Consider the following 27088-nt stretch of genomic DNA (forward strand, 5'->3'; position numbering starts at 1 on the left):
TCCCGAGTAGCTGGGACTACAGGTGCCCACCACCACACCCGGCTAACCTTTTGTCTGAATAATAGTCTTTATATTTTTATTTAGGGTCAATCTTCTCATGACAAATTTTCTCAAAGTTTGTTTGCTTGAAAATGTTATGATTTTACATTTATTCTTGAAGACAGTGTTTGCTGAGTATCGAATTCTCTGTTGATGGTGATTTTCAGCTCAAGGAAATTATCATTCCACATCTTCTGGCCTCTGTAATTGTGCTGAACAAGCTAGCAGTTCAACTAAATTTTGCTTCTCTGAAGGTAATTTCCCTTTTTCTCTGGCTACTTTAAAGATTTTCTTTGTCCCTTTTTAAAAAAATTTTATCAATTTTTATTATTGAATTAATTAATTTATTTTTATTATACTTTAAGTCCTGGGATACATGTGGTTTGTTACATAGGTATACATGCAGGTTTGTTACATAGGTATAAACATGCCGTGGTAGTTTGCTGCATCCATCAACCCATAATCTACATTAGGTATTTCTCCTAATGCTATCCCTCCCCTAGCCCCCCAACCCCCATCAGGCCCCAGTGTGTGATGTTCCCCTCCCTGTGTCCATGTGTTCTCATTGTTCAACTCCCACTTATGAGTGAGAACATGTGGTATTTGGTTTTCTGTTCTTGTATTAGTTTGCTGAGAATGATGGTTTCCAGCTTCATCCATGTCCCTGCAAAGGACATGAACACATTCTTTTTTATGGATGCATAGTATTCCATGGTGTACATGTGCTACATTTTCTTTAACCAGTCTATCATTGATGGGCATTTTGGTTGGTTCCAAGTCTTTGCCACTGTGAACAGTGCCACAATAAACATACGAGTGCATGTGTCTTTATGGTAGAATAATTTGTAATCCTTTAGGTACATACCCAGTAATGGGATTGCTGGGTCAAATGGTATTTCTGGTTCTAGATCCTTGTCACACTGTCTTCCACAATGGTTGGACTAATTTACACTCCCACTAAAAGTGTAAAAGCATTCCTGTTTCTCCACCTACTCTCCAGCATCTGTTGTGTCCCAACTGTTAATGATTGCCATTCTAACTGGTGTGAGACGGTATCGCATTGTGCTTTAGATTCACATTTCTCTAATGACCAGTGATGATGAGCTTTTTGTCATATGTTTGTTGGCTGCATAAATGTCTTCTTTTGAGAAGTGTCTGTTCACATCCCTTGCCCACTTTTTGATGGGATTGTTCGTTTTTTTCTTGTAAATTTGTTTAAGTTCTTTGCACATTCTGGATATTAGCCCTTTGTCAGATGGATAGATTGCAAAAATTTTCTCCCATTCTGTAGGTTGCCTATTCACTCTGATGATAGTTTCTTTTGTTGTGCAGAAGCTCTTTAGCTTAATTAGATTCCATTTGTCAATTTTGTCTTTTGTTGCAATTGCTTTTGGTGTTTTAGTCATGAAGTCTTTGCCCATGCCCAAGTCCTGAATGGTATTGCCTAGCTTTTCCTCAGGGTTTTTATGGTTTTAGGTCTTACATTTAAGTCTTTAATTCATCTTGAGTTAATTTTTGTATAAGGTGTAAAGAAGGCATCCAGTTTCAGTTTTGTGCATATGGCTAGCCAGTTTCCCAACACCATTTATTAAATAAGGAATCCTTTCCCCATTGCGTGTTTTTGTCAGGTTCATCAAAGACCAGATGGTTGTAGATGTGTGGTGTTATTTCTGGGGCCTCTGTTCTGTTCCATTGGTCTATATATCTATTTTGGTCCCAGTACCATGCGTTTTGGTTACTGTAGCCTTGTAGTATAGTTTGAAGTCAGGTAGCATGATGCCTCCAGCTTTGTTCTTTTTGCTTAGGATTTTCTTGGCTATGCAGGCTCTTTTTTCGTTCCATATGAAATTTAAAGTAGTTTTTTTCCAATTCTGCAAAGAAAGTCATTGGTAGCTTGATGGGGATAGCATTGAATCTATAAATTGCTTTGGGCAATATGGCCATTTTGACAATATTGATTCTTCCTATCCATGAGCATGGAATGTTTTTACATTTATTTGTGTCCTCTCTTATTTTCTTGAAAGCGGTTTGTAGTTCTCCTTGAAGAGGTCCTTGAAGAGTCACATCCCTTGTAAGTTGTATTCCTAGGTATTTTATTCTCTTTGTAGCAATTGTGAATGGGAGTTCACTCATGATTTGGCTCTCTGTGTTATTGGTTTATAGGAATGCTTGTGATTTTTGCACATTGATTTTGTATCCTGAGACTTTGTTGAAGTTGCTTATCAGCTTAAGGAGATTTTGGGCTGTAATGGTGGGCTTTTCTAAATATACAGTCATGTCATCTGCAAACAGAGACAATTTGACTTCTTCTTTTCCTATTTGAATTTATTTCTTTCTCTTGCCTGATTACCCTGGCCATAACTTCTAATACTGTGTTAAATAGGAGTGGTGAGAGAGGGCATCCTTGTGTTGTGCCGATTTTCGTGGGGAATACTTCCAGCTTTTGCCCATTCAGTATGATATTGGCTGTGGGTTTTTCATAAATAGCTCTTACTATTTTGAGATACATTCCATCAATGCCTAGTTTATTGAGAGGTTTTAGCATGAAGTTGTGTTGAATTTTGTTGAAGGCCTTTTCTACATATATTGAGATAATCATCTGGTTTTTGTCTTTGGTTCTGTTTATGTGATGGATTACGTTTATTGATTTGCCTATGTTGAACCAGCCTTGCATCCTAGGGATGAAGCCAACTTGATCATGTGGATAAGCTTTTTGAAGTGCAGCTAGATTCGGTTTGCCAGTATTTTATTGAGGATTTTCGCATCGATGTTCATCAAGGATATTGGCCTGAAATTTTCTTTTCTTGTTGTGTTTCTGCCAGGCTTTGGTATCAGGATGGTGCTGGCCTCATAAAATGAGTTAGGGAGGATTCTCTCTTTTTCTATGGTTTGGAATAGTTTCAGAAGGAATGGTAGCAGCTCCTCTTTGTACCTCTGGTAGAATTCGGCTGTGAATCTTTCTGGTCCTGGGTTGATAGGCTATTAATTTGGTTGATAGGCTATTTTTTTGATTGATAGGCTATTAATTACTGCCTCAATTTCAGAACTTGTTATTGGTCCAGCCAGGGATTCGACTTCTTCCTGGTTGAGATTTGGGAAGGTGTATGTGTCCTGGAATTTATCCATTTCTTGTAGATTTTATAGTTTATTTGCATAGAGTTGTTTATAGTATTCTCTGATGGTAGTCTGTATTTCTGTGGGATCAGTGGTGATATCCCCTTTACCATTTTTTATTGTGTCAGTTTGATTCTTCTCTCTTTTCTTCTTTATTAGTCTGGCTAGTGGTCTATCTATTTTGTTAATCTTTTCAAAAAACCGCTCCTGGATTCACTAATTTTTTGAAGGGTTTTTTTGTGTCTCCATCTCCTTCAGTTCAGCTCTGATTTTAGTTATTTCATATCTTCTGCTAGCTTTTGGGTTTGTTTGCTCTTGCTTCTCCAGTTCTTTTAATTGTGATGTTAGGGTGTCAGTTTAGATCTTTCTGGATTTCTGATGTGGGCATTTAGTGCTATAAATTTCCCTCTAAACACTTTTTAGCTGTGTCCCAGGGATTCTGGTATGTTGAGTCTTTGCTCTCATTGGTTTCAAAGAACTTCTTTATTTCTGCCTTAATGGTTATTTACGCAGTAGTCATTCAGGAGCAGGTTGTTCAGTTTCCATGTAGTTGTGTGGTTTTGAGTGAGTTTCTTAATCCTGAGTTCTAATATGATTGTACTGTGGTCTGAGAAACTGTTTGTTACTATTTCCATCCTTTTGCATTTGCTGAGGAGTACTTTACTTCCAATTATGTGGTCAATTTTAGAATAAGCGTGATGTGGTGCTGAGAAGAATGTATATTCTGTTGATTTGAGGTGGAGAGTTCTGTAGATGTCTATTAGGTTTGCTTGGTCCGGAGCTGAGTTCAAGTCCTGGATACCCTTGTTAATTTTCTGTCTCATTGATCTGACTAATATTGACAGTGTGGTGTTAAAGTCTCTCAGTATTATTGTGTGGGAGTCTAAATCTCTCTGTAGGTCTCTAAGAACTTGCTTTATGAATCTGGGTGCTCCTGTATTGGGTGCATATATATTTAGGATAGTTAGCTCTTCTTGTTGCATTGATCCCTTTACCATTATGTAATGCCCTTCTTTGTCCTATAAATCTTTGTTGGTTTAAAGTCTGTTTTATCAGTGACTAGGATTGCAACCCCTGCTTTTTTTTGCTTTCCATTTGCTTGGTAAATATTCTTCCATCCCTTTATTTTGAACCTATGTTTGTCTTTGCACATGAGATGGGTCTCCTGAATACAGCACACCAATAGGTCTTGACTTTCCATCCAATTTGCCAGCCTGTGTCTTTTAATTGGGACATTCAGCCCATTTACATTTAAAGTTAACGTTGTCATGTGTAAATTTGATCCTGTCATTATGATTCTAGTTGGTTATTTTGCACATTAGCTGATGCAGTTTCTTCATAGTGTTGATGGTATGTTTTTTTGCAGTGGCTGGTACCGGTTTTTCCTTTCCATATTCAGTGCTTCCTTAGTAGCTCTTGTAAGGCAGGACTGGTAGTGACAAAATCCTTTATCATTTGCAAGTGTGGGAAGGATTTTATTTCTCCTTTGCTTGTGAAACTTAGTTTGGCTGGATATGATATTCCAGGTTGAAAATTCTTTTCTTTAGAAATGTTGAATATTGGCCCTCACTCTCTTCTGGTTTGTAGGTTTCTGCAGAGAGATCTGATGTTATTCTGATGGGCTTCCTTTTGTGGGTAACCTGACCTTTCTCTCTGACTGCTCTTAACATTTTTTCTTTTATTTCAACCTTTGTGAATCTGACGAATATCTCTCTTGGGGTTGCTCTTGCAGAGTATCTTTGTGGTGTTCTCTGCATTTCCTGAATTTGAATGTTGGCCTGCCTTGTTAGGTTGGGGAAGTTCTCCTGGATAATACCTGAAGTAGTTTTCCAACTTAGTTCCATTCTCCCCATCACTTTCAGGTGCACCAATCAAACATAGGTTTGGTCTTTTCACATAGTCCCATATTTCTTGGAGGCTTTTTTCATTCTTTGCATTCTTTTTTCTCTAATGTTGTGTTCACACTTTATTTTATTAAATTGATCTTCAGTCTCTGATATCCTTTTTTTCCACTTGATAGATTTGGCTATTGATACTTGTGTATGCTTCACGAAGTTCTTGTGCTGTGTTTTTCAGCTCCATTTAGTCATTTATGTTCTGGCTTTGCGGAGCTGTGACGGGCTTCACCCAGTTCCAAATTCCTGGTGGCTTTGTTTACATTGTGAGGGAAAACTGCCTACTCAAGCCTCAGTAATGGCAGACACCCTTTTCCCCCCCCCAGTGAAGCTCAAATGTCCCAGGTCAACTTCAGACTGCTGTGCTGGCAGGTTGAATTTCAAGCCAGTGGATCTTAGCTTGCTGGGCTCCATGGGGATGGGACCCACTGATGAGACCACTTGGCTCTCTGGCTTCAGCCCCATTTCCAGGGGAGTGAATGGTTCTGTCTTGCTGGCATTCCAGGTGCCACTGGGGTACAAAAACAAAACAAAACAAAACCCAAAGACTTCTGTAGCTACCTTGGTGTCTGCCCAAATGGCCGCCCAGTTTTGCACTCAAAATCCAGGGTCCTGGTGGTGTAGGCACCTGAGGGAATCTCCTGGTCTGTGGGTTGTGAATACCATGGGAAAAGCGTAGTATCTGGGCCTGATAGCACTGTTCTTCATGGCACAGTCCCTCATGGCTTCCCCTGGCTAGGGGAGGGACTTCCCCAATCCCTGTGCTTCCTGGGTGAGGCAACACCCCACCTTGCTTCTGCTCACCCTCCATAGGCTGCACCCACTGTCTAACTAGTCCCAGTGAGATGAGCCAGGTGCCTCGGTTGGAAATGCAGAAATCACCCGCTTTCTCTGTTGGTCTCACTGGGAGCTGCAGACCGGAGCTGCAGCTATTCGGCCATCTTGTTACTATTCGGCCATCTTGCCAGCCCTCTCTTATGTTTCTTCTTAAGACATTAACTTATTAACACAACTTCCAATGACTACTTATCATTAAGAAAAGTATATAAAAATAGCAATAGATATTTGTGATATTGAATACTTGTTTATATTTTGAAGGCATATAAACAAATTATCTTTATGCCATTTAAATGCTTGTTTTTCGCATAATCTACCATGATAATCAAAAAGAGAAACTTCACATAAAACATCATGAGAATTATTTGAACATATTTGGAGAGTCAACATTCTTTAAATTTTTGAATGTTCTTTTGCTTGTATTTTTGTCAAGATAAAGAATAAGATTTGAGCTTCAAAGAAACCCACACAAGTGGTTCCTGTCTGCCTCACTTTGGAGTTGTACACGCAGTGATTCTAGAAGAATAACCGCAAAGTGGACATGAGAACTGTTTTTCTTTTTAGTTACAGGGAGGAGATTAAAAGTAAAACCGAGAATGGAAGATTAGGAATTGATGTTAATTCGAAGACTGATTTTTTTTTTAAAGTAAGCAAATGAACAAAGTGGAAGAATTGTAAAGTTAGATAATCTTAGGACTGAAATAGAGATTGAAACAAGGTAATAGGTTAGAAAATGATGAAATTAGGAAAATAAGTCACACTTAAGGGCAACTGAGAGAAGAAGAAAAACTTACAAATTTGGGAGTGGAAAAATTGGAGAAAATAGTAAAAATTGGGGAAAGTTAGGGTATCAAAGGGAGGGTGCTCTTGAAGAAAAAAGATAATAGTAAGCTGAGACTGCTTTGCATTGCCTAAGTTTGTATTTGGCCGTTTGATCACACGATGTTTCTAGGATTCTTCTAGCTTAAATTTTCCCCAATATTATTAATCTTAGGTTATTAGTCATCATTTTCTATACTCCAGACTCCTAAGTAACTCGTCTCCCAAGTCTTTTGACTGAGAAAAGTATAAACCTCTGCTTTTGGTCTTGCATATTTGATAGAAGGAGCTTGTAGACCCAGGAGAAGCCCCAGAGAGTATCCCTATGGTTTCCACCCAACTTCTCAGTGGCTGTTTCATTGTAGTTGACTTTGTAAATTCTCACTTGAAATGGAACTATCTTTTCATCACTTGTGATATAGCTTTTTAAACAAATGTCCCTCAAAATATTTCTCTTTTTCTTAATGTGCCAATCTCTAATTTAAAAAAAACAAAACAGATTTCAAATATGTATTATAGACTTGATTATTTTTCTTCTTTGACCTTAAAAGTACTAAAATATGCTTTTTGATAATTGGCTCTCAGTTTTAGTTTATTTGCCTGAGTCTAGCTGTATTTTCCCAATTTTGGTTCTGAACTCATCCATGCATGTGTAGCAATGGTACTCACCAAACTAATTGCTACTACCAATCCTAGGGTTGCCAATGCTTAAATGGATCAAAAAGTCATACTCAAAGTAATTAGCATCTTCCATCATTATAATATCTAGACTAGTGTCTTTAATATTAATGTGAGAGTTTTTTATACCATTAGAGAAAAATGTGTTCAAAGAATAATTTCATCAAGGAATATGGCAGTGAAATATATCTTTTGTTTCCTGCACCACCAAATTAATATCTAAGGTTTGCTATTGTGACAGGCTTTAAAGATCTCCCATTTCTCTGCTTTATTATTTTTCTGATTTAAAAAATAGGTCTACTTTCTGATATGGTGATAAAAAACAGATAATAAGAGTCTGTGGGAGAGTAACCTAAGGTGCTATCTTATGTAAATTGGAAACATGACGAGTTTAGATACATGAAAATTTTTTTGGATATTAAAAAAAGAATATCACAGACTTTAGGATATTAGAAAGAAACAGTATTATCACCCAAGTTAGCTCCAATTTCATTTTTTAAGATCAAGTGCTAGAGAGAATTGAGTTTAAGAATAAATCATTAATCAAGGGGAAGTAGATTAGGAAACTCATGTTTAGACTAAGAAAAATGAATAGTAATTAAATTGGGTTGAGTCTTCAAAAATCACAAAAAAATGAATTAAAGGAGTAAAGAGATGAAGTGGAAAACAAAGATATCAGTGCACGTTCTAGCCAAAAACATAAAGATAGTTTTTATTGTGAGATGTTTAAGATACATCAAAACATTAAAACCTCCCCTCGTTTAGTTAAAAATTACTCCTTATTTAAAAAAAATAGATAGTAGCAGTCAGAAAACTTCAGAAATTCTAAAAAGGCCCATGAGTTTTCTTCAGAAATAATAAAATACAGAGACACAGGCAGCCAGTGAGTCAACAAATTTTTATTGGGTAATTAGTATTTTCCTGGTATTAGGGGAACAATGAGGCATGTAACAGAGTTCCTGCTCTGAACTGTATCTTTTACATTTTAATATGATGGACACTGAAAAGATATGTAAATCTATAAACAGATAAAATAAACAAATATAAGCAAGCTCTGAGATAGCAAAGTTTTCTTTCTTGGCTTGGATATGTAGAAGAGCGAGTATATTCAAGAGGACTGGAGAGAATTGACATTGAGTCAGAATCATGATGCCAGTTTTAATCTTAAAACACATGAGAGAGAATAACGGTGACATAACAGGGTTAAGCTGCTCTGTGAGAGGGTTGTGTTCTGAAGGATTTTAAGAACATGAAGCTCTTTAGCTTGACAGACATAATGAAGTCTAAGGGAACTAATCCACCTTCCTCTTTTCCAGTGACTCATCAAAAATCTGCATAATGCAAGGGGTTTTTCCTGATCTACTTTGAAATGCAATTCCGCTTAAAGGTATCACTTTGCCATGAGTAATCAGACTTCCTGTTCTAATGTCCACATTCCTATTCAGCTTGTTCTCTGTTATGAATTCCATGTACGTCCTGCTGCTTCAACTGGAGACCCTAAATAAGCATTTCAAACTTAATAGGCTGAAATGACACTGTAGTCTGAATTCTAAGTAAATTATGAAATAGACAAAAGAATCAGGAAGCAATCTAAACACTCACTTTATTACTGGCAAAGCTGTACTGAAACATGTGAATTGGATTTAAAGCCAAAAAGCGTTTCCTACTATGCCCAAACCCAAGTCTAAAATAGAAACCCTTTTTGGGAGAATTGTATAGGCTGCCTGAGGGGGGGAAAAAAAGTCCTTCCTCTCACTTCCTTGAGAAAAGCAACACTTGAATACTGGCCTTTGATTAATTAATTCTCTCCAGTGGAAATAATGAGAACATTTGACCCTATATAAAGTGTTTTGGATATTGTGAGAAATGAAGACATAGGAAACATGTTGGACTTGTTGGTGAAAGTTCCTTCTGGGTGAATTGAAGGAGTATAGGAGAAGAGAAAATGGTTTCTATCATGCTCGTTGCCTTCTTTTTGAATCAGTTGAAGTAAAATTTGTATACCACAAAAGATATCCATTTAAGTAAACATTTCAATGAGTTTGACAAGTTTTTATACTTGTAAACTGTGAAATGTTGACCTAAAAGGAAAGGGCTGAGACACAAATTATAATTAGAGTTTTCTTGAGCCAGAGTGAGGGCAGAAACCAGGAAGAACAGACCCAAGTACTCTTGGCTGTTAGCTTCCTCTGGCCTTTGCTACAGGCAGGTTTTTGAGGGAGACAGGGAGTGGGTTGGTACAAAATTGTTTGTCAGGAATTCTCATTGGTTCACAGAAATAACACTGATTAGTGATTGGCTATAAATCATTAACTATAGATCATGGATTATAGTGTCCAGTGTGACATCATTAAGTTAATTTGTAATCACTCCTGGCAATAGCAAGCAGTTTTAAGACATGAATACACAGCTCAAAGAAAGGGAGTAGGATGTGATTGCTCTCATTTTAATGTTTCTCTAGGCCTGATAATTTAAAACGAACCTCATTTCTCAGATAATTTTTCTTTCTTTTTTAAAATGCAATCAAGCTGAACATTTTTATTACCGCAAAGTTCTCTAAACCCCTTCTTAGTCAGTCCTGCTTCCACCCAACCCCAGACAACCATTGATCTGTTCTAAATGTGGATTATATTTTTCTTTTCTAGAGTTTCATACAAACAAAACTATACAGTATGTTCTCTTTTGTGTCTGGCTTCTTTTGTTTAGCATACTGTTTTTGAGATTTATCTATATTATTTTTGCTGCCAGTAGTTAATTTCCTTCTACTAGTGAGTAGTATTTCATTGTATAAAAGCAACATACATATAAATATCTATACATTTTCCTATTGATGGAAATTTGTTTTTTTCCTGGATCTGGCCTTTAAGAAAATCTGTTGTAAATATTTATGTGGAAGTATTTTTGTAAATATTTTTTCCTTTCTCTTGAATAAGTTTCTAGAAATAAAATTGATGAGTCAAATGGTAATTGTAAGTGTATCTTTATAAATATGCCAAACATCTGATGAAATGTCTTGGGTTTTTCTTTACGTTTTTTTCTCGGGATATGATATATTTCCTTTCTCTGACTACTTTTAAGATTTTTCACTATCGATTTTTATTTTCTAAAATTTTCTGTAGGTTACTGTGGTACGGGTAGTATTTGGGTACATGAGTAAGTTCTTTCGTGGTGATTTGTGAGATTTTGGTGCACCCATCTCCCGAGCAGTGTACACTGCAACCTATTTGTAGCCTTTTATCCTTTGTCCCCCCCACCCTTCCCTCCAAGTGCCCAAAGTCCATTGTATCATTCTTATGCCTTGTGTCCTCCTGGCTTAGCTCCCACATATCAGTAAGCACATATGATGTTTAGTTTTCCATTCCTGAGTTACTTCACTTAGAATAATAGTCTCCAGTCTCATCCACATCCCTGCAAATGCCATTATTTCATTCATTTTTATGGCTGAGTAGTATTCCATGATATAAATATAAATACCACATTTTCTTTATCCACTTGTTGATTGACAGGCATTTGGGCTGGTTCCATGATTTTGCAATTATGAATTGTGCTGCTATTAACATGCATGTGCAAGTATCTTTTTTTGTATAATGACTTCTTTTTCTATGGGTGGATACCCAATAGTGAGATTGCTGGATCAAATTATAGTTCTACTTTTAGTTCTTTAAGGAATCTTCACACTTTTTTCCATAGTGACCGTACATTCCCACCAGCAGTGTAGAAGTGTTCCCTGATCACTGCATCCATGTCAACATCTACTGTTTTTTGACTTTTTCTTTATGGCCATTCTTTCAGGAGTAAGGTCGTATCACACTGTGGTTTTGATTTGCATTTCCCTGATCAGTAGTGATGTTGAGGATTTTTCTTCATCTGTTTGTTGGCCATTTGTATATCTTCTTTTGAGAATTGTCTATTCATGTCTTTAGCCCACTTTTTGATGGTATTGTTTGTTCTTTTCTTTTTTGTTTGTTCTTTTCTTACTGATTTGTTTGAGTTCGTTGTAGATTCTGGATATTAGTCCTTTGTTGGATGTATAGACTGTGAAGATTTTCTCCCAGTCTCCGGGCTGTTTACTCTGCTGACTGTTCCTTTTGCCATGCAAAAGTTCTTTAGTTTAATTAAGTCCCGGGTATTTATCTTTGTTTTTATTGCATTTGCTTTTGGGTTCTTGGTCATGAAATCCTTGCCTAAGCCAATGTCTAGAAGGGTTTTTTCAATATTATTTTCTAAAATTTTTATGGTTTCAGGTCTTAGATTTAAGTCTGTAATCCATCTTGAGTTGATTTTTTTATAAAGTGAAAGATGGGGATCTAGTTTCATTCTCCTACATGTGGCTAGCCAATTATCCCAGCACCATTTGTTGAAAAGGGTGTTCTTTCCCCATTTTATGTTTTGGTTTGCTTTGTCTGGTCTCTCCTCTGCAGTGTGACTGTGGCATTATGAAGATGTAAGCATTCAGGCTCTTTGTTCCTTCCCCAGCCTAGTGGCAGCATGGGTAGATACCACTGCAGTGGTAGTGGCAGAGGGGCTGTCAGTTGCTTTTTGGAACTCCACCCCAGAGAGACACAGGGCTGCTGCCAGTAGGAATGTTCAGCTGGAGATGGGGTGGCTACGCTATGGGCCCACGCCCAGGGCCCTGCCTAGTGAAGAGCAGGGGGTCAGGGGCTCACAGGAAGGAGAGACTGGCTCACCTCTGTATGATGGCTGTGTGTGCTGGAGGTGCCAGCAAAGCAATCAGAGTCTGTGTTCTGTGTTCGTTCCCTAGCCCAAGGGCAGCAGGGGCGGTACCACTGTAGTGACAGTGGCAAAGTGGCTGTCAGCGGCCTCTGAGAACTCCACCCCAGAGGGATACAGAGCCACTGCCCAATGGGAATGCTCAGCTGCGGGTGGGGATACCATGCTGTGGGCCCAAGATGGGGGCCCTTCCTGGTAAAGAGTTGGGGGCAAGGGATTCACAGGGAAGAAAGACTCGGCTCCTCCTCATATGGTGGCTGTAGCATGCTGGAGGTGCCAGGAAAGCAATCAGTCTCTTCGTTCCTTCCCTAGCCCGAGAGCAGCAAGACTAGTATGCTGCCATGGCAATGTAGAGAACCTGTGGTTTGTCTCTGGGATTTCCTCCCCAGAGAAATGCAGAGCTGCCACCACCTGAAGTGCCTAGGTCGGGGCAGGGCAGCTGTGCTGGGGGCTCAGGTGGGGAGGCCCTGCCTAGTGAGCAGTAGCAGGCACATGACCTTGCATGGAAAACAGTGTGGCCACTTTTCTGTAAGGCAGTTGTTCTACGCTGGAGGCCTGTGATAGTCCTTAGGCTCTTCACCCTCTTCCCAGCCTGAAGGCAGTAGGGGCGGTGGCTATGGAAGTGGCAACAAAAATGGTGCTCCTGTTGTGTTACCTCTGGGAGCTCCATCCCATAGAAATGCAGAGCTGCTACCAGCCCAAGTCCTCAGGCAGGGGCGGAGTGGCTGTGCTGGGGGCCCAGGCCAGTGGGCTTTGCCTGGCAAGGTTTAGCGGAGGCCTGCAGTCTGTCTGCTCCTCAGCACCATGAATTCGACCCAATGCAGTCTCCCTGTAAGTGCAGGCCTGGTGGAGGGCAGGGCTTGGGGGAGTGTCAGGGGAATCTCCTGCGCCCAGGATTGTACAGGTTCATGGCAGAAGTGTGGGTCCCTGGGGACTGTCACTCACTCATCATTTCCCTGTTGTGGGGAGCCATCCTTGGCTCCATGCCAATCCCGGGTGGGCAGCTGTTCTGTGTCGCTCTTCTTTGCTCTCTGTGGGTCATGTTACTTCCGTGATGAATCCCAAAGTGTCCTCCTTCAAATTTTGTAAACTTGTTCTTGCGGTCCTATCAAATTAACCACTTTACCTTTTACCTGTGATAAAGATTGTGTCTTTACTACAGAATCTCTCTCTCTCTCTCTCTTTTTTTTTTTTTTTTGCCTTAATGAGCCTGATTTCTATTATCTAGGAAGATCTTAGGGTTTAATTAACAGCTCTGTAACGTCTTCTTCAACTCAAAAATAAAGGTTAATGGAGGTTTTGCTCATTGTTCATATTGTCTTTTTGTAATCTTAACTGTCTTGGACACAGCTTTTCATTCATCTCTGAGAAGTTTCTAGAGTAGGGTTTCCCTCATATTTTTAAAATTATAGTCACTTTCTGAGAACAACAGAATGTACCAGACCTATTCTATTTTTTTCCTGTTCTAAGCAGGATTTATGTATTCTCTAGGAGTCCCAGGTCCTTTTGATAGAAATAAATATTACTTTAGCCAAAAATCTAGTTTCCAGGGTTGCATATCAGAGTTTGTGGGTTAGTGCTATTGTTGCTATCAGAATGCTTCTTGTAGTGACTGACAGTGCCAGAAAATATATGGATTGCCAAATTTATAATTTTACCTCCTCCCATCCCCAATTCAATGTAGTAAAGTAGTATTTCACTCAAGATCACAGACTACATATACACATATATAATTAAAGTAATATTGTTTAGGGAAGAATTCAGGGAAAGGGCTATATTCTGGAAATTGTAGAGATCTTTTTTTTTTCTTTTGAGACGGAGTCTCACTCTGTCGCCCAGGCTGGAGTGCAGTGGCGCAATCTCGGCTCACTGCAAGCTCTGCCTCCCGGGTTCACGCCATTCTCCCGCCTCAGCCTCTCCGAGTAGCTGGGACTACAGGCGCCCGCCACCACGCCCGGCTAATTTTTCTTGTATTTTTAGTAGAGACGGGGTTTCACCGTGGTCTCGATCTCCTGACCTCGTGATCCGCCCGCCTCGGCCTCCCAAAGTGCTGGGATTACAAGCGTGAGCCACCGCGCCCGGCCCGAGATCTTTCTTAAAGGATCTCTAAGCTGTTATGTACTTGTCTTAGTGAGCTTGGGCTGCTATAACAGAATACCATAGACTGGTTGGTATGAAAGAGAGACATTTATTTCTCACAGTTCTAATAGCTGGAAGTTTCAGATCAGAGTGCCAGCATGGCAGAAGTGTGGGTCCCTAGGGACTGTCACTCATCATTTCCCCATTGTGGGGGGCCTCCCTTGGCTCCATGCCAATCCTGGGTAGGCAGCTGTCCTGTCTTACTCTTCTTTGCTCTCTGTGGGTCATGTTGCTTCTGTGATGAATCCCAAAGTGTCCTCCTTCAAATTATGTAAATTTGTTCTTGGAGTCCTGTCAAAGTAACCACTTTACCAGTGAGGGCTTTCTACTAGCCTTGCGGATGGCTGCCTTCTGGAGAACTCTTTCATCTCTCTTTTTTTCTCTCTCTCTCTTTATTTTTTAATTATTTAAAAAATTTTTTTTATTATACTTTAAGCTTTAGGGTACATGTGCACAACGTGCAGGTTTGTTACATATGGATACATGTGCCATGCTGGTGTGCTGCACCCATTAACTCGTCATTTACATTAGGTGTATCTCCTAATGCTGTCCCTCCCCCCTCCCCCCACCCCACAACAGGCCCTGGTGTGTGATGTTTCCCTTCCTGTGTCCATGTGTTCTCATTGTTCAATTCCCACCTATGAGTGAGAACATGCGATGTTTGGTTTTCTGTCCTTGTGATAGTTTGCTGAGAATGATGGTTTCCAGCTTCATCCATGTCCCTGCAAAGGACATGAACTCCTCATTTTTTATGGCTGCATAATTTTCACGTAGCTTCATTTCTACAATCACAACATTCCTGAGGTAAACAGGCAAGGTGTAATCATTCTCTTTTTACAGAGGGAGAACAAGGAACTTAGGGAAATCAAAATGGGGACACTAACAGGATTTCTGTGGAAATGTAAGTAAATGAGAATTTGTAGTAAATTTTGTATCCTAAAACAAATAACTCACCTTGGCCGCAAAATGGGATGTTACCCAAGGTCCCCTACTGGGCCGGTGGAGAAAAAGACCTACCTCCTACGGGGGCACAAACAAGGCAGACTAGGACCCAGCAGCTGGCCAGGGCCCAAGGGTCTCCAGTCAGGAAAATGTAAAATGTGAGTGTGTGAGACTGGCCTAAGATATGGAAAGAGCAGTAAAGAGAAGAAAACAGACGAGCAGAGGGGGAAAAGAATTATTAAACATGGTCAAGGAGCCAGGAGCACTACAAAGCCTCAGGATTTCTTCAAGGGATACTGCTGTGCCAGGTCTCGAGGGCAGAAGGATACAAGTGCAAGACACCAGGGCCACCAAGCTGATGGGGTTACTGAGCCTCTGGACAGCACCTTCTGATAGGAAGCAAGGAAGCACACTAGAAAGGCTGCAATCCTGGAGGCTGAGACAGTCAAGAGGGAGTAGAAGGAGCTCTGCTGCTCTGGGAAGGTATCTTATAGGGCAAAGAAGCTCTTACTGTGCCTAAGAGAAAGGAAGAGGAAGGCAAGGCAGGTGTCATGGCCTTAAGAACTTTCTAGAGGTTTATATATATTGACATTTGACCTAGACCTTTGCATGAGCAAGGCGCAGCCTTGGGCCACAGGTAGGAAAATCAGCATCCTACTCTCTCCTCAATTCCATCTGTTAATCCACCAACCCAATCCCTCCCACCCCCACCTGTAGTCCAAATAAGGTAAAATGATAAAATGATGTGCTGCTCTCTCAACAGTTGGCTGAGTCTGAATCGGAGGGTAGGAAGCATTTGAAGCTCTGCCCATTTAGTTCCAGAACAAAAAAATAAGCAGAGGCAGGAGGTGGAGAGCAAAGATGCTGGCAGCCCTGCATCTTGCTAGGTCTTTATAGCTGTGTCTTTGGATTTGTAGGCCACTCCTCGACTTTTCAGCTCCTGCACAGTTCCTTGGGGCAAGTGACCAGTGGCTGACACCGCATATACACCTGGCTTAAAGTTATTGACTCGCTGCCAGTTGGAGACCCCGCTGTCCTTTGGACTCATCATCGCGATGATTCCATCAAAGGAGGAGCTGATGCAGCCATATAGCATCTCTCAGTTACCCTTCATCTGCAGATATGCATCACAATAGTCACAACCATCATATTCAAACTGGTCTACAGTACCTTGAACAGTGAACACAGCAAACAGGCCCACAGATGCCGCAGGTCCTTCAGCACCATCTCCAGGGCCATCTTCTCCACTGAGAAGAGCAACAGCAAGGAAGATGGCTACAGCCTGCGCACCCGCAGGAAGTAAACAGCTGGTTAGCCAGGTCTCTTCTTCTAATTCCATCATGAGGACCCCATTCTCGTGACCTCGTACTAAACCTAATTACCTCCCAAACTTTTGACCTCCAAATGCCATTACATTGGAGGGTAGGGCTTCCATAAATGAATTTTGAGGAGATACAAACATTCACTCCCTAACAGTGCTGTAAATGAAGTCAGGGACTCTGATGGTGTCTTTATCACAGAATCTTACATTTTCTTTGTCTTTACCTTAACACAACTCTTTTTGCTCACCTAGAAAGTTCTTGGGATTTAATTAACAGCTCTATCATCTCTTCCTCAACTCTAAAACAAAGGTTGCTGTGTCTTCACATACAATGTACACACAATGTGTACTTTAAAAGTTTTTGTTCATCATTCACATTGTCTTTTGCTCTCTTAGACTCAACTTTTTATTCAGTCCAGAGAACTTTTTAGTATAGAACTCACCCCAAGAATATAACTAATATAACTGCCTTTGATAATATAATATTCACAAAAAGAATAAAAAAATAGGGGATATTTACTAAATTTTTATTGGGCATAACAATTATTTCTTTTAGGGTGTTGCTAAATTTTTTGTCTAAATGAAAAAAAAAAAAACAAATTGAGAAATTCCACATTACACACTGATCTAGTGATCTCAACATACCTGTGGGTTTCTACTAACTGTTGTTTGGTATTGCTTTCTCAATTTCCTTTTTTTTTTTTTTTTTTCCTCATCTCCCGGAATGAATCAAAGGAAACCACCGTCTTTGAAAAAGACTTCTTTTGAGTTAACTTTCTTATATTGGTACCTTTCTAATCTCACTACAATATGTAACATTGGTGTTCAATCTCAAGTATTTCTGAGTATATTCCTCTATCCACAGAAATATACTCTGGGGGAAAAAATTAGAACAAGTTCTTGCCCTCCTGACCATTGAACAAGAGACTAATTAGACAATGGGGCTAGAAAAACCTCAGAGTAAACGTGAGTACTTCTCTCCTTTCAATTTCAAAGAAGCAGATGGAATTATAACTAATTTAAAAGATATGAATTGATGGTAGTTTTAAAGATTGTTGATGATAATGGGGAGGAGGAGGTGGAAGGAAATAAAAATGACGTTGGTGAAGAGGAAGGACATAGAGTGAAATAAGTTGGATAACAGAAACTTCTTTATAAAATGTCTATTGGACCAAGAGGGGAGATAAAATATATAAAAGAGAAATAAGATGAAAAGAAAGAGAGTAATATGAGAAGATTCTTTTAAAGAAAAACTAGAAAAGGAAGATGTAGAAAACACACTTAGGCTTATGCTGTATCAGAGGCTCTAATTGTCCCATTTTATGTTTGACTTAAGTGACACCAGTGGATTTGTATTGTGGTAATATTAAATAATATTTTTGTCAGATATATAGAACAAATGTGGAAATGTTTAAATTAAAATTAATGTTTTACTTTATCTCATTACCATGGCAAACTGTAACCACAGTGTGATCCTATTGAATTACCTAAAAATATTGTTACCTTTTTAGGTAATAATATTTCTTAGAGATTTTTTGCATCAATATATACTGATTACATGCTTATTTAATTACTATATAGAATATCATTGTGTGAAGTGACCATAATTTAGAATTTCTACTATTGATAATACACATGTAAATATTAGATTACAGTATGTTTTTTCTATTTTGAGAAGTACTGCAATGAATATCTTTTAACATAAACAAGCTCAATTATTTCTATAGAATAGATACCTGTAATTGAAATTATTGTGGCAAATGAAATGCATTTAAAAATGGATAAATGCTACTAAATTGATCCTTCTAAAATGCATTCTTAATTTTCCAGTCCAGGCAGCAGCATTTATTTTCTCACTAAGAGCACTTATTTCCCCTCAGCCTTGCCAACACAGCATGTATTTAATTGACTTAAAAAATCTGATGTGTGAAAAGTTATACCACAATCTTTTAGTTTACAGTTCCCTGATTGGGCATATTTTTGTTTGATTAGTGGCTATTTATAACTTTAGCAAATTAAAATTTCAGCAAATTTCCTGCTCAGAGTTTTGCTCAGTTTTCTAGTTGATTTTGAAATACTTTATACAGTGTGGATATTAATATTATGATAAAACTTTCCTTTCATACATTCCTTGACTCTAACATTGCTTGTGTTATATAGAAGTTTTAATTTTTATGTACTCAAATTATCTATTCTAATGGCTTTTGGGTTTTGTATCTTACTTATAAAATTCTTTTCATTTCAAAAATTACCAAGCAATTTTACATTTTTCTTTCTTATTTATTTATTCATCAATAAGTTCTAAAATTGATTAATTTGGAGAAAATATTTATACTTTTCTCTAGATCTGAAATATTTTGTTTGCTCTCATTTTTAGATTGCTCCTTGGTAGAATTAGCTTTCCTAGCTTGTAGCTGAGAGGAGGTTCATCTCTATTTTTCTTTTGGTCCTAGTGGAAGGAGGCGTGCATTCCCAGCTGATCTCTTGGGTTATTGCTGTGGTTTTCATCTTGCTTCTCGGTGTCTGTTTTATTGCAAGTTGTTTGGGTAAGTCATTAGCCAAAGTAGAACTCTTCTTGAATTATTATTTCCGAACAACTTTTCTGAAGTTGCTCTAAGCCTTTTGGTATCTTGATTTTTCCTAGCGTAACCTGTCTATAATATCTTCAGGGTCTTGCACTGAATATTCAGAGCTACATTCTTGACCTTCTGTCTTTCGATGCTGGTACCTTGTGATAGAGATTGAATGATGGAATTTAGACCATTTTCTGTACATGTAAAAGTTGGTTACTATAGTAAACTTCCCCCATTTTGGACTGGGAGTACAAAGGGATACATCTTATGAGTAAAGAGTAAGCAGAAGAAAAATAACTTTCAGATAGACTGGCTTTGAAAAGAACAAGATTGGAAGAATTGTTCTCTCTCTCTCTTTCCCTCTCTTTCTTTTTTTTTCCTTTCTTTCAACCTCTTTATTGATGTACAATTGACATATAAAAACCTGTGCATATTTAATGTATACATCTCAATTTGGGGGATTAGTATACACCCTTGAAACCATCACCACCATTTAAAAAATTCTTTCTGATATCAAACCCAAAATAATTATAATTAAAGTAATATGAAATAGCTGCAAGACAAATAGACTAGAGGAAAATAAAGGAGAGCTAGGTTACAGATCCTGCATGTATATAAGACTCTTTATAGAAAACAAAAGAAGATATCTCAGATATACGGGAAAAGGACAGTTTTGTTCAATTAATGTTGCAGAGCCCATTGATTATTTATACTTAAAAGATGAAATTGGTCTCCTGCATCACACTGTATACAAAAACAAACCTAGAGTGGATTATTGTCCAACATGTGAAAAGTAAATCAATAAAGTTTTAAGAAGATAAATGGAGAATATCCTCATGACCTTGGGGTAGAGAACGATTTCTTAAACAAGCCGCAAAATGCACTAGAAAATAAACATTGACAAATTATACTACATTAAAATGAGTCACTGTACAACAAAACATACCAGTAACAGTGAAAATAAAAAGCCGTAGAAGATACTTGTAATGCATGTAATTAATAAATAATTCACATGTAGATTATATACAAATTTTTTCAAACCAGTAGGAAAAATACAATAAAAAAGGTGGTCAAAGTCTTAAATAGGTACTAAAACAAAGAGAAAAATGAAATGTCTAATAAACACACAAAAGTGCCAGCCTCATTAATTATCAGGGAAATGCAAATGCAACTAACAGTGAGACACCTTTGCAAACATAACAGGATGGCAACCATAAAAAGTCTGGCACTACTAAATATTGATGCCATGGAGCAAATGGACCTCTAATGAACTGCTTCTGGTGGAGTTTAAGCGTTACAACCACTCTGGAAAAGTTTACCACTATCGTAGTTCACAATATTCATACCTTATTGCCTGCAGTTCCACTCCTACATACGTGCTCTACAGAAACGCATGCTTATGTGCTCCAAATGCAGAGTTGAAAATGCTCAGAAGATCATAGTTCACAGCAGCCAAACACTGGAAACAATGCACACATCTAATAGGAGTAGAATAGATCAATATATTTTATTTCATGAAGACAATAGTTCACTTTACAGCAATGAAAATGGATGAATTACAGCGGGCACGTAACAAAATAGATGAATTTCAGAAACAATACTCAACAAAAGAATCAGAATACATACTGTATGACTGCCATTCAAAAACAGGCAAATCTGATCTATAGGGGACCAAGTAAGTGATAAAATTGTGAAGCAAAGCACAGTGGTTACTTTAAAAGCCAAGAGTGGTTACCTGTAAAGGAGAGTGGTTACCTTTAAAGGAGAGGGAGTGAGTTGCCTTTAAGATGTGAAGGCTATATGGGGTTTTGGCAATATTCTGTTTCTTGAGCTGAGTAGTTGTTACCTGGAGTGTTCACCTTACAATAATTTGCTAAACTGTTTTCCACTTTTTTACATTTGTTTATATATTTCAAGGTGAAAGTATTTTAGAAAGGCATAAGGTTCATACAACCCAGCGTGCACCAAAAACCCCTATTCTAACACAAATTTTGATAGAAAAACATGCTTACAAACATAAAAGTTTGCAAAACTTCTCCCATAAAGCACAAAATGGTCCGGGCGCGGTGGCTCACGCCTGTAATCCCAGCACTTTGGGAGGCCGAGGCAGGCGGATCACAAGGTCAGGAGATCAAGACCATCCTGGCTAACACGGTGAAACCCTGTCTCTACTAAAAATACAGAAAATTAGCCGGGCGTGGTGGCAGGCGCCTGTAGTCCCAGCAACTCGGGAGGCTGAGGCAGGAGAATGGTGTGAACCCGGGAGGCGGAGCTTGCAGTGAGCTGAGATCGCGCCACTGCACTCCAGCCTGGGCGACAGAGCGAGACTCCGTCTCAAAAAACAAACAAACAAACAAAAAAAACAAAAAGCACAAATAGGACAATATAATAATAAAAATATTAATTCTCAACAATTGCTTTCAACCAATTCACCTGGAGCTGAAACAAACAAGCTGCATAGACAGAAAAGAGAATATGAGGGCCTTAATTATTAGGATAAGAGAAAGGTTAGGGAGGTCAGCCCCTATTTCCCTAGTTAGTGGTTATATAGAAAAAGAAACCTAACTTGCTTTTATCCTTGACAGTGACTCATCACAACTTTTCACGCTGTAAGAGAGGCACAGGAGTGCACAAGTTAGAGCACCATGCAAAGCTCAAATGCATCAAAGAGAAATCAGAACTCGAAAGTGCTGAAGGTACAGAGTGTAAGATAATTTCTTTTTTAATTTCCATTTTCGTTCAAATTCATAATCTGACTTGAGGAATGTCAGTAGTGAACCAGGAAAGATTAAAATAGCATAAGATGAGAATCTGGCATCGGAGTAAATAACAATACCTTAAGATAGAATTATTTCTCATTACTGTAATGGAGAATATGGCTTAACAGATCGATGGGTTATTTTTGACATCCAAAATGTAACATTAATCAAATTCAATTTTCCCTTGATTCAGACATATCATAAAGACAGTTTCCTCCTAGAATATACAGCTTTGCTGACATGTCTTTATTTATTTTATTATTGTGGAATTTGTCATCTCATTTGGGAGAATGGGGCAGTGCTTAAGTTTTAGTAGGTTCTTTACCCCCTTTAGGTAAAATATCCTGCAAAAGCTTCGTAATGGAAACACTTTAAATGTGCAAGTCAAGAGATGTAGGAACATTGAACAACAGTCATGCCTTCTAAGATAATATTTTGTAATTTTCTCGTAGTCATTATGTGGTGTCCAGTGCTTATGTTTAGAAGATATTTAGGAATGTAATTTTCAGGATCTTTTGGTAGAAGAACAGAATAATTTTGGTGATCTTGATATTATTCTCACAAATATTAATTGGATATAGGCAGTAGAATAGTTATGCAATCTGTTACAGATGAAATGCTATTTTGTTACCAATTTCCATTTTAATTTTCACTTGAGGGAGCACCTGGAACTGTTGTCCTATTGACTGGAGAGCCTTCCAGTCCAACTGCTATTTTCCTCTTACTGACAACAAGACATGGGCTGAGAGTGAAAGGAACTGTTCAGGGATGGGGGCCCATCTGACGACCATCAGCACGGAAGCTGAGCAGGTGTGTTGGGAGGATCACATCAGCTTCTCTGCTGCTTTGAATCTCGATCCAGAAAAGAGGAATTTCTCTGTCCTGTTATGCCTCTGTCTGTTTTCATCTGCTCCATCTGCCTGGAAAGCCGTTTCTTCCTCCAACTTTTTGTCACATGGCCAACCTCTTTTGGTCTTTCTATATTTGATTCATATGTTATTTCCTCCAGAAAGCTACCCTAACTACCTTCCTCATTCTAGCTCTCCCTATTCTAAGTGGGAGGTATTTCTGTGGGACTTTGTGCACAATGAGATCATGGCCTTTACTCCACTCCACTATAATTGTCTGTTCACTGCTCCATCTCTGCCAGTGACTTTTACTAGGTGGAGGGCTGGAACCATGCTCTACTCACCTTTGCGTTTCCAGTGTCCAGTGTGAGGCACACTGGATAGGTCTTGATAAATGTTTGGTTAGTAGGTGGATAAATGAATGGTTAATCAGGACTGAACTAGCTTTTCAGGATAAAGTATAGGAAAACTAATTCAGATGTATGGATCTAATGATAAGTAAAGAAATCTTAGGGTAAATTCTTTAAGGCTAAAATTTATTTCCTCATGTAATATGTTTCCATTTATGTACCATGACTCAGATTCTAACTTTTTCTTGGTTAATAGTTTCCTCAAGGATTTTGTCTCCATAGGTTTACAATCCATAGGTTCGGTGATTCTGAATAAAATGGAATTTAATGAAATATGCACACAATTAAAGAAGGTGATATTAAAAACAAAACCTCCTAAAAAATCTAATCCTATTAAGCATTGTACTAAAAGGGTTGCAAGTCTGACCTCACTTAATCTTCATAGTAACTCTATAAAGTAGTGGAGCTGTCCCTTCTGAAGACCAGAGCACTGGGGTTTTGGTAAGATTGAAGCACTTACTAACATTACAGGCAGGATTTGAAAACAGATCTATCTGATGCCAGAGCTTTTGTGCTTAACCAGTAATCTAGTTGACATATTTCCTCTTTTTCCAACATCATAGCCATCACTTGATTCATGCAACTATATTAAAATTTATATCTTTATGCAGAACTTTATTATTCAGTTTCTGGATAGACGGCTTTCCTATTTCCTTGGACTTAGAGATGAGAACGCCAAAGGTCAGTGGCGCTGGGTGGACCAGACGCCATTTAACCCACGCAGAGTGTGAGTATATTGAGTGGGCTAAAGGGATTTATAAGCAAAGGTTAGAAGATGGTAGCAGGAAACATTCATTTTGAAGTGGAGTACATTGATATCAAAATGGTAGGAGAGACCACTGTAGGTTGAGTAATCTCCATATGCTATGTCCATATGCTAGTTCCAGAATGGTCCTATAATTTCCAAGAAATTGTCAGTATTCTTTTTTGTACAATGTCAATAATGAAAGAATGAATAGCATAGAAATGATATAAAATTTGTTTTAGGCCTGACATTTAGATAAACAATATAAGCGATAAAAATTTTCTTTGAAAGAGAATCAAAATCTTGTCATTTTCTTTCTTGAAGCCAATATCGTTTAGTAAAAATATAATGCAAAGCTACATGTGCAATTTAAAATTTTTTGTTAGCTATATTAAGAAAGTAAAAAGAAGCAAGTGAAATGTATTTTAATAATGTATTAATAATGTATTTAACCTAATATATCCAAATCTTATCATTTCAACATGTGATCATTATAAAATTATTACTGAGATCTTTGCCATTCTTTATTGGCGCTAAGTCTTCAAAATACAGCACTTAAGACTTAAAGCACGTTTCAATTCAGAGAAGCCACATTTCAAGTGCTCAGTAGCTACACGTGTCTAGTGAGTATAGTATTAGTGCAGTTCTAAACTGTTCACTAGGCACAGTTCTCTGAATTGTCTCCTAATATATCTATATCTAATCTACACCTATAATCTACATTATCTATATATACCTATAAATCTCTATCTATGTTGTTTTTCTTTCAGATTCTGGCATAAGAATGAACCCGACAACTCTCAGGGAGAAAACTGTGTTGTTCTTGTTTATAACCAAGATAAATGGGCCTGGAATGATGTTCCTTGTAACTCTGAAGCAAGTAGGATTTGTAAAATACCTGGAACAACATTGAACTAGAAACCCACAAAGTGGTCCTTGTGATGAAAAGAGAAAAGAAGAACCAATTAGAATAGGGCAGAATGTACATGCATCACTGGAACACAGAAAACATGCTGGGTCATACAGCGTTTTTAGTCATGATGGTCTTTTTTATTTTGTTTGATTCATTCGAGACAACGTGTGTGTGTGTGTGTGTGTGTAGATAATGTGGTTTTTGTATGGTGTTTGATGGAAGGAATAATCTTTCTTTGCTTTCTTAGTAGTATTTCAAGGTGTTTACTTTTCAACTGGTGTGCACTGAATGCATGTATGGAAGAATAGCGTGAATAATGCAATCTCTTTGTCATTTTTCCCTTGCTCAGATTCTTAGCTCTTAAAATTCAAAGATGGGGGCCGGGCGCAGTGGCTCACGCTTGTAATCCCAGCACTTTGGGAGGCCGAGGCAGGCGGATCACGAGGTCAGGAGATCGAGACCACGGTGAAACCCCGTCTCTACTAAAAATACAAAAATTAGCCGGGCGTGGTGGCGGGCGCCTGTAGTCCCAGCTACTTGGAGAGGCTGAGGCAGGAGAATGGCGTGAACCCGGGAGGCGGAGCTTGCAGTGAGCCGAGATCGCGCCACTGCACTCCAGCCTGGGTGACAGAGCAAGACTCCGTCTCAAAAAAAAAAAAAAAAAATTCAAAGATGGGATATTCTAACTGGTCGTGGTGCATCATTTTTAACCCAAATATTGCAAGCACTTTAAAGATTTTAAACCACATTTTTATTGTTTGATGCTTCATTTTCAGACTTTTTAATGTCAGTCATTACATTTACATTGCATGAGGAAAATTTTTCCAGAACGACAGTGTGGAATAGTTCTGAATTATGCTATTCTACAGATAGAAAAAAAGTCCAAATACCTTTAAAAATGTACTTCTTACTCCACCCAACATGTTTTTGCAAAGCAAGAAGTCTTTGTAAGACACCTTAAACAAAGTCCTTCAATTCTATAGCAGAGGAAATAAAATCCCCAGAAGCCAAAGGGCTCACCTTCACGTTGCTAGTTCATGACAGACCCAGGTGTGCTTCATTAGAGATAAAATACATTCCCTTTGGTGGCACAGGAAGTTACTGGGGATGACTTGACCTCATTACTTAGCTAATGACTGGATAAAATTTCTCAATTATTTGAAGTAACATTGTATTTGTGTTTGCATTATTAATTTGAATAGAAAATAATCACATTTTCAACCCATTTATATAAATTGTTAGTGTTTCTTTGGAGCTGTATAACTATAGTTTGAACTAGAAAGGAAGTTATTGTTTTGACAACCAGAAATTATGCTTTTCTGGTGCATGTAGCATTAATTGCAAAGGGCAGTCACATCCAACTTTAATAAAATATGGTGGTCTTTCTTAAAATTTTCAATTTGCTAATTTTTCCTGGATCTAAGCTGAAAAATTCCAAGCAACGGCTTTTTAACCTAACTTTCCTACTACTACTTTTAAAAACAGTATTTATTTTGTAAATTAGCTATTGATTTTTTGGGTTTGAAATACTGGTGTTTGATTATGTGTGGTGGTGGTGGTGATGGATGTGTGTAGCTGTGTTAAAAGCTGATACTTTGGGCCGGGCGCGGTGGCTCACGCTTGTAATCCTAGCACTTTGGGAGGCCGAGGCAGGTGGATCACGAGATCAGGAGATCGAGACCACGGTGAAACCCCGTCTCTACTAAAAATACAAAAAATTAGCCGGGCGTGGTGGCGGGTGCCTGTAGTCCCAGCTACTCGGAGAGGCTGAGGCAGGAGAATGGCGTGAACCCGGGAGGCGGAGCTTACAGTGAGCCGAGATCGCGCCACTGCACTCCAGCCTGGGTGAGAGAGCGAGACTCCGTCTCAAAAAAAAAAAAAAAAAAAGCTGATACTTTTAGCTGAAATGGTGCTAACTAAATTTGATTGTGTTTGCCATATTCACTAAATTATGTAGCATGAAACCTATGAAACTTGTTGAAGTAACTTTATGTAAATGCTAGTGGGCTTTGTATAGTTAATATTATCCATTTTTAATTTGTAGAGAACTATACGTAAGTTGAGCTTCAGTTGTCAATAAGTCATGAAGTTTTTGCCCATGCCTATGTCCTGAATGGTATTACCTAGGTTTTCTTCTAGGGTTTTTATGGTTTTGGGTTTTACATTTAAGTCTTTAATCCATCTTTTGTTAATTTTTGTATAAGGTGTAAGGGAAGAGCCCAGTTTCAGTTTTCTGCATATGGCTAGCCAGTTCTCCCAGAACCATTTACTGAATAGGAGATCCTTTCCCCATTGCTTGTTTTTGCCAGACTTTTTGAAGATCAG

At 38.4% G+C, this 27088-nt stretch overlaps 1 protein-coding gene and 1 pseudogene across 1 annotated transcript; one reads left to right on the top strand and one right to left on the bottom strand.

The window, feature by feature from the left end:
• CLEC4D (C-type lectin domain family 4 member D) lies at nt 1–25151 on the top strand. The gene is made up of 9 exons (XM_032159548.3): nt 1–293; nt 8699–8769; nt 15093–15153; nt 17381–17481; nt 18969–19061; nt 21674–21784; nt 22506–22657; nt 23717–23832; nt 24621–25151. The coding sequence occupies exons 4-9, from the start codon at nt 17454–17456 to the stop codon at nt 24766–24768; spliced, it is 648 nt and encodes a 215-aa protein (XP_032015439.1). The 5' UTR covers nt 1–293; nt 8699–8769; nt 15093–15153; nt 17381–17453; the 3' UTR covers nt 24769–25151.
• On the bottom strand, nt 16043–16433 carry LOC116472641 (transcription elongation factor SPT4-A-like; annotated as a pseudogene).
• Nucleotides 25152–27088: the final 1937 nt, after the last annotated feature.

This window comes from Hylobates moloch, unplaced genomic scaffold (genome assembly GCF_009828535.3).
Source record: "Hylobates moloch isolate HMO894 unplaced genomic scaffold, HMol_V3 SCAFFOLD_8, whole genome shotgun sequence".
NCBI lineage: Eukaryota > Metazoa > Chordata > Mammalia > Primates > Hylobatidae > Hylobates > Hylobates moloch.